The sequence below is a fragment of the Neolamprologus multifasciatus genome, chromosome 1, assembly GCF_963576455.1.
Source record: "Neolamprologus multifasciatus chromosome 1, fNeoMul1.2, whole genome shotgun sequence".
NCBI lineage: Eukaryota > Metazoa > Chordata > Actinopteri > Cichliformes > Cichlidae > Neolamprologus > Neolamprologus multifasciatus.
The window spans coordinates 35,571,213-35,579,792 of NC_140439.1; the positions used below are offsets into that span (position 1 = coordinate 35,571,213).

The 8,580-nt window shown below is 39.7% G+C and overlaps 1 protein-coding gene across 1 annotated transcript; it reads right to left on the minus strand.

Annotated features, from left to right (window-relative positions):
* Positions 1-1,059: 1,059 nt before the first annotated feature.
* slc7a6os (solute carrier family 7 member 6 opposite strand) lies at positions 1,060-8,573 on the minus strand. The gene is made up of 5 exons (XM_085182201.1): positions 8,267-8,573; positions 6,538-6,867; positions 4,737-4,943; positions 4,012-4,144; positions 1,060-1,928 (listed from the first exon to the last, which is right to left on the minus strand). Exons 1-5 carry the CDS (start codon positions 8,453-8,455, stop codon positions 1,786-1,788), a joined length of 1,002 nt encoding a protein of 333 aa, XP_085038327.1. The 5' UTR covers positions 8,456-8,573; the 3' UTR covers positions 1,060-1,785.
* Between the last annotated feature and the right edge of the window lie 7 nt (positions 8,574-8,580).

An 8,580-nucleotide genomic window follows, 5' to 3' on the forward strand; every position in this document is an offset into this window, starting at 1 on the left:
AATTAAACATTAATATCTGATCCTAAAACAGGAAGCTACTTGGTAACCACACATCTAGTTAAACTAAGCCTATATATTTGAGTTCGTTCATTCATAACAAAAAGTTCTCATGTCTCCTTTATAATAATAGATTGCATTTATATAGCGCTTTTCGGGGCCCTCAAAGCGCTTTACAATTCCACTATTCATTCACTCTCACATTCAAACACTGGTGGAGGCAGCTACAGTTGTAGCCACAGCTGCCCTGGGGCAGACTGACAGAAGCGAGGCTGCCATATCGCGCCATCGGCCCCTCTGGCCATCACTAGTAGGCGGCAGGTGAAGTGTCTTCCCCAGTTACAAGACGAACTGCCAACTCTTTGAGCCACGATTAGGCTGTGGAACAGTAAACCTAAACTAAATGGTAACTGTATCCAGTTTGCAGTTGCAGAGCTGTAATTTGCAGCTGTGACCTTAGAAATGAACAGCAGCACTGACAGAGACACAGCCACTTAAAATAAAATGTTTATAACTCTCTGCGCTGAACCACCAGATTAACCAGTTTCTGCACCAAAACCTGTGTGTCGCATTTCACAGGTACATTGTGTATGCTCTTTATAGATTTTTAATGACCATTTGATAACATTCCTGGAATAGGTGGCACTCTCTTCTTAAATTCTGTTAACACCGCCCCTTTTCACATGAACATCCAGGGAATAACTTTATGAGGTGATAACTAACTTCGTGTGACCATGTGTCCCGATCGCTGAATCCAGATAGTGGAATGATAACCCGGGTATGCTGAACACCCTTCATAGTACGGGGCCCTGGATAAGCCCAAATCCTGCTTCACAGTACAGGTCTCTGCTCATAATTGGCTATAGGTTGAGTAGAAGTTACCATGGTGACTTAACCAGGTTGAACAAATAATAAATAAAGAACCTGACATTAATCCCATAAGCCTTTGAACTCAAAGGACATTTATAAAGTAATAAGTTATTTATACGTGTTTTACAAACCAATGATATGGCATAGTAATACATTTTAACCTCTTCTTTAGAACGCAGGACAAACTGACACTGAGATGTTTCATGTTTATTTTCAAAGCTTTCTTTTTATACACATCTACATATTTACAAAAACCTTAACAGAACAAGCATCCAAGAGAAACAATTTAAACTCCAGAGGAAATTTTCTGAACCAAACTCGCACACCCACAACAGAATTGATGCACCACGCTTTCACATTATGCAAAAAAATCTAACACAGTTATACGTTCACGCGCTACCATGCACAAAATGCAAACACCCTAAACTGCAACCACGCGCGGCCCGAGACGTCTCACTAACAGAAGGATAAGAGCACAAAGCATACGAGGCATACCACACTAATGTGCAACATTTTCTAACACACGTCCACTTTGAACAAACATCCACACATGAATTCACTCCACCACAGTTTTAAAAAAACCAAAAACAAAAAAAGGACACACGGGACCCTTCTGCAAATAACTCACCTACTCCGTCACCATCTGTGTAGGAAAATGATCTGATCAGTTAGTGGCCACTGAACTTCATAACTGTGACAAAATACTTTTGGCACGTTTTTAACCAAGGTATTGTTTCCCGGTGTTTTCCAGAAAGGTTGTCCATTTGTTGAGTGCTACACATAAACTGCTACACTGTGAAAAGTGATTTCTTTCTTTATAACCTTTACAGTCTCTGCTACACAGATGTTGCACAGAGTAAGTGGTTACTTGTGGAAAGGTAACTGGAAAGATCCACTACAAGTGGGGTGAAGAGCAGATCAATCGGAATCATATTTGTCTCCATCGTCATCGTCATCATCGCCGTTGTCGTCGTCACCACGGCAGCCCAGCTCGTGCGTCACTTCCCTCTGGTAGCACTGCCAGCTCCTCCTGCTGTAGGAGTGTTCCTCCTCCCAGTAACCTGCACAGAAGGCAAATGTAATGGTTAGCAAATAAACACCATTCAGCACTTGTTTGCACCAAGTGACACTGAGGCTGAAAAATGAAGCAAACACACAGGGAGCAAGAAACAACAGCTTAGTGAACTGAACTTCACTGAACTGCCATTTGAAGTTGGTAAATATTGCGAAATTTGTACTCTGGTTTTAGTAAGTGTTTCATCAGTCTGTTGCTTCGCAACAACTAGCACGTATCTGTGTCTGTCTAGCGAGTTTATAGATGCAATCTACAAACCTCAGCACTGAACCTTCTCACCCATATGTGTTAACTTCCTGGTCTGAAAGACCACAAAAACCATTGCATGACGTGGTGGCTTCATCCATGTCCTACATACAGTTTTAAGCAGAACACTTTTCTTAAAAGTAATGCAGTAGTTTCCTTAATTAGAATCAGAATCAGAATACTTTATTGATTGATATCTTTTTTTAAATTTAATTTAATCTAATTACACTCAGGAGAAAGTAACACGATACACTACTTGTTACATTACTTTGTAGGGGTGGGGGGAAAAAATCGATACTGTGTAGAATCGTGATATTTTGTTTGCTAATAATGTATCAATACAGGGACAGCAGAAATTGATATTTTGTTACAAAAAACGTTTTTGTGGACTAGAACACAACTCTGACTTCAGAGCATGTTGATCCTTTTTCTGAGCAAGAATCCTGACATTCCTTCACTGTCCAAATGTGTTTAACTTTTTTTTGGCAGCAATAAACATGACAGTTTACTTATTTTAATTTAAGACATGTTTTATTTTAATTAAGTTTAAAACTTTTTTATTTAATGTAAAATTATATTTTGTTTTAATTTACTTTCAAATTCTTCAGTTGCTGAAGGGGCTGCATAGTTTTCATAAACTGCATAGTTCAGAATAGCTATAATTGTACCAGATGGTTGATTCAGTTAAGTTGGACTAGACTGTAATACAAACCGTTCAGTTTGTCAACAATAAAACTGAAATGAGAGAAAGACTGAGTGTGAGACTTTGATATTAGAGAAAATTAATATTGATAAAGTTTACGTTTATGTACAGAATCTGAATATCGCAAAATATTTTAAAAAATTGCAATAATATCGTATCGTGCGTTAAGTATTGTGATAATATCGTATTGTGGGATGTATGGTGATTCCCACCTCTATTACTTTGGCATTTCTCCTTAAAATGAACTGAAATGCACTCTCATAAATATCAATGTAACAATACAAACATACAGGCTACAGTCCCACACACCAACACAAATCTGTATTTTAATGAGGATACGCATATGAGCTTTCTCTTGGTATTTCGGTATGAATGCAAAACTGACAACAAAAAGCAAAAGATGAAAACCAGCACACAGACATTCAAATGGATCGCCACAGTGATTCTACTTTAGAAACATGAACAGGTAGAAACGGACACTGCAGCCTGACTGCTCATCTGTTTTTTACCCTTTGAAGTCGAGTCTGGTAGCTGGGCTGGGGTTGAATTTCACTCATCTTTAATATCACTCTGGGTTCTTAGCTTAGCATAAACGTGATGTCTGTGCAGAAGCTTGCAAAGAGCCGAAGTTCTGTTAGCAGCATACTAGCAGTTGTTTCTGTCCTGACTGCAGTTTGCACTTCGCCATCGATCTCTCATCCTCTTTAACAATAAAAATAAAAGTACTGTCTATATCCACTCTGTAGACTGCGCCACCATTTTCCTCCTCTGGCACAACAACTGACATCAGCTAAATGTAGTGCAAGTGCAATTGATTGGCAAGGAAAGGAAGGAAGGAATTGAACGACTTGGAATGAGTTCTTGTAGAGAACTAATTCTCAAGTTATGCACACTAAGTTTCGTAATGCAGAAGTCTAGACAATCAAAAGTATAACTAAGACCTTAGGATACTGTCTATGAGTGAAAATGACTAGAATATCACACTAACCTGGTTTGACTAAATAACTTTTGGCATCTTGCCATCATAGTAAAAGTTAAAATGGGAGACATTTGTTTAAATTAACAGGAGTTCAAGTAGAGACTGCAGCACTGAATAACTGACATGTTTCTAAATACATACCACCATAGCGCTCCTCTCTGTCACTGTCTGTATCGCTCTCCTCATCAGGGTAGTCATTCCTCCAGTTGCCTTCCTCGTTCTCATCATCCTCATCTTCATACACTTCCTCTTCATGAACCACAAGGTCAGGAACCTGAGATTAAAAACACCACATTTATCAGAAAAGCTTTTTTTTTTTTTTTTTTAAATAAATGATTAAGTCAGTGTTGTGGTTTGATATTAAAAATTACCAGTAAGATTTTGAGTCATCACTGATAAGAAGAAACCCTAACGGTATGCTTTGGCAAATGACTTCTCCAAACATCCAGGGCTAAAAACTAAACAATCTTCTTGCTTAAATTTTTACTTTCAATGCTTTAAAGTAAACACCATTTAAAAATCATCAGTTAAGTTACAAAAAACCCCAACATATTTCTCATCTTAACCCCTCTTCCACCCTTTTGAGATTATTTTAAACTAGTGCCAAACTGTAATGAACTACCACCACCAGAAGGTGGCGGTAATGCAACAAAAGTAGTGACGCTTGTTTACAAACAAGCGATCATTTTGTAGCAATGACAGAATACTCCCCTGTAAATATCAAATAATATTTCTGCTTTAAAGGCCACCTGTTTACCACCTGACCATCATTTATTTTTCCAAATATAAAATTTGGACCACTCCACCCATTCACTCACTCCAATTTCAGCACTCATTCATCTGTCCGTCCATCCATCCACACACACCAGTTCTCCCTCATCAGCATAGGCCCTGACAGACAGGATGTCCTGGATCCACCCTGGTGTGACCGTTTCCTGGTAGTAAAGATCATAGACGTAGCCATCGTCCTGCTCTCGGTGCTCTTCCCCCAGTCTATCTCCAGATATGCTCAGACGCTCCCGCAGCATCTTGGTGTTGTTACAGAGAATCTCATCTGGTTCTGAGGACAGTATCTTTAGAAAAATAAAGCAAGTGATTAGAAATGGAACAAATGAATGAGCTGATAGTCAGTCTAGTTGGGCCTAATAGCAAATTAAATGACATTTACATCAATACTGAAAAAAATCTCACAGCTGTTTACCGGTAACTATCAAAACACATGCTGTTAGGAAGAGGCAAGTTGTGAGCTTCATGTGTTTGCTGATAGGCAGTGTAATACCAGTAGCTGCAGTAACTCCAGACATTCTCACTAAAGTAAGTGTTTCCTACAGCTGAAGCACACGACTGAAACGCTCGAGCCTGAACGCTTCTTAAAAAGAGAAATGAACGTCACTCTTTGATCAGACACCTTAACACAGCTGACCTGTCTGGTTGGTACAGTTAAGCCAATTATACACGTGCAACACTATTTAACTGTTCTGAGATGTTATGTCACAGTCTAGAACTAGCTAGGCCTGCAGTGTGTGTGTGTGTGTGTGTCTCTTTCTCTCCCTCCCTGTCTATTTGTCAGCTGTGAAAGCTCAACTGGAGTAATGCAGTGTTGTTTGTGCATGGTTTTTAAACTCCAAGGAAAGATGGCTGCTGCTCCTGCTAGCCCTGCTAACACTAGCCACACTTCCAATCCAACATTGCAAGACCAGAGATCAATGTGATTCGATTGGGGAAGAATGCACTTCCAAAAGGTTTTTAAATAAACATGCACTATTTGTTTAACAATTCTGCCTGTTTGCTGAACAATTTCTTACTTTTTGACCAGTTAATGTTTTTTTTTCTCTCTAATTTCTAATGACTATAGTAAATGAATTACCAGGAAAAATCCTTACTTAACAGAACAGGAAATGTGCTGGCACAATTAGAAATCAGAAGATTGGATCTGTGAGACCGATCAATGTTAATAGCGTCATTAACCTAGACTCTGGAATAACCTCCTTGTTCATATTCGTACTGCCGAATCTATCCAGTCTTTTAAATCACGTCTTAAAACGTATCTTTTTACTTTGGCTTTTGATTCTGTCTAGTTGGCTGGTCTAGCTTATTGTGTTGTTACCTATTGTTTGTTGTCCTCTTTTATTGTTTGTTTTAACTGTCTCATGCTTTTACTGACTGTGAAGCACTATGGTCAACACTGTTGTTTTAATATGTGCTATATAAATAAATTTTGATTTGATTTGATTAACAGTTGATGACTGTGCCAGCCATGTGGTTGAGCTAAGACTGGATGACTCTCAGCAACTGAATTATATTGATATTTGTAGCATCTGCCTTCTGAAAAGCACTTGTTAAACTGCACAATTGTGTTCAGTAAAAGCCAAATGCCTGGTAAATTGTGGTAAACTGATAATCTGTGTTAAATAATCCCAAATACAATCAAGCAGCCCTATGAGGACAACCATTTATATTTTTTAACAGTCTGAGGGCAGCATGGTATTCATTTTTTTAACTGACTGTTTCTGTAATTTGGCCTCCACTAAGTGAAAAAGGTGCAACATATCACGACCCTAAATTGAGTATAATAACTGATGATTGGGCTGTTCATGAGTACGCTTGCCAAACAGCACTAGGACAACTGCTGCAAACAAAACCCAGAATCTCCAACTATCAACTTACCTTGCCTGAAGGTTTATCCTGGTCCTCTCCATCCTCATGGATCAGATCCACCACCTGGATTTCACCCAGTCCCCAGCATTTGTCCGTCTCTTTCCCCGTTTCCTCTACACACTCAGAAGCACCCATCTGTGGTGTCTGCTGCTCTGCTGGGGCTGACAGACCAGCACGGTGGCTTGAGAGTATTCTGTAGCGTTCCTCTCTCCGAGTACTCCATTTTGTGCTGCGTAAATCACCAAGTATCCGCTGTGAGCTGGCAGCAGAGGGACGCAGTGCATGCGCCGTGCGAGGCCGAGCTAAAGCCTGTCGAACCTGCGTCTGAACGGGAGCTTCCTGGTGATGGGATGACAAAGATAACAACCCGCGAGGCATTAACATAAATATGGATTTCTCTTTTAATTCCCAACTCATAGAAGCTGCCGGAACTGCACACTCATCTTACTCACGGTTCCAGTAATTTAATGCAAATATTATCGAAATCCAACAATTAAAAACCCCACATCCAATTTTCTACAACGGGGAAACAACCAATTTGTAACAACAGACAATAAAAAACCACTAACAATTACCTATTTACAAAACAAACTAAGAGAACAGTAGCAATAGGACATGTGCAAAGATGCAAGATTCACATGTTGAAAACACAATGGCCAGAATTGTCCCTGTGCATAGAAATGTTTGGTGCCCTCAAAAGACAATTTGGTCTAGCACAAAAATGACAAACAACAGGACTGTATTCATCAAATGGCAAGAAATAAAAGGAAAATCCAGAGAAATATGTAAGGTAACAAAGACTCTTTGCCTTAACTGTATGTGACTCAATTATGGTTATTTGCTTGGTCACCTCCCAAAGCATAGTTATCACCAGGAAAAACCTACTGTTGAAAAAAATAAAAAGACATTACAAGCACCTAAAAATGCAGAAAAGACAGAAAAGCCTGTTAAGGAGAGACTCATTATCCCCTCCCAAATAGTTAACTTTGTCATCAGAGCATAGGAGTGGTGTATTCCTCATTTTGGCTGTGGTTTTATTCATACCCATTTCACTTCCTAATGACATTAAAAACTTTAAGACTGCTTACTTCTGACACAAGACTGAGTACAAAAAAACGCTATATAAAAGCTCACCAGAATCAATATTGTGATATCAATTTTTCAGTCATTGCGCCCATCACTCACTAAAGGAAGCATTCTCAAAATGTACTGACGTGGAAAAAGATGCATTAGCCATCTGTCCGTTTTACCGAATCCCACAAAGAAAACCATAGTGGTCGGTGTACACATTACACAAACAAATGCAGTGCTACAACTGTATATAGCAGTGTTTACAGCTAATCTAATTAGCTTACGTAATGGGTCTTATTTTGTCTATTGAATTGCGCATGTAAATATTTAATTTACTTCAAACGTTAGTCATACCACAGCTTGAATTTTGATTGTCACTTCGTTTTCAAGGCCCAAATTACGTCAAAAAAAAAAAACAAGCTAACAACAGTTTGTGGGGTAGCTAGGGCTAGCAGCTAGCATGATTGCTAACAACAATAAGCACAAAGGCGCGTTGTTCCGGACAGTAAGTGACGCTCTCAGCAGCTTCATTCAGCTCGCTATCACCCACTCAGCTCTTCTGAGGGGTTTCAACTATCATGATAACTACCACCCTCCACCACCACTATTTTTCAAAAGCTACCCCTTCCACTGACCGCTGCTCTGACGATAGCATTGGGCCCCTCACCTGTGTTGCTACGGTCGCCACGAGTTTGAAGACAGAGTTTTCCACTTCGGCTTCGTTGGGCTCAGGTACCGTTTCGCCTGAGCTCTGGGACGTTTCGGGACGGATACGTTTGCATGCCAGCAGCAAAGCATCTGCGGGGTCGGTTCCCCTTTTTCTTTTCACTCGGAGAATCGTAGTATTTGGATCCATGTTGTCTCCGTCTCTCTTTAGTGTGTCTGGCAGTTGGAAAGAAAGGAAACGCGAGAGATCGCGATCCTTTTTTATTTCCGGTGACTACGAATGTGAAGAAACTCGTAAAACTATAATAATTTATA

Bases quoted from the DNA above. Each gene is read 5' to 3' on its own strand.
- slc7a6os (XM_085182201.1), bottom strand. From the start codon at position 8,455: ATGGATCCAAATACTACGATTCTCCGAGTGAAAAGAAAAAGGGGAACC. The intron at 6,868-8,266 runs GTGAGGGGCCCA...TCCCATCACCAG, and splicing joins TGGCGACCGTAGCAACACAG to GAAGCTCCCGTTCAGACGCA. The intron at 4,944-6,537 runs GTAAGTTGATAG...ATTTTTCTAAAG, and splicing joins AGGATAAACCTTCAGGCAAG to ATACTGTCCTCAGAACCAGA.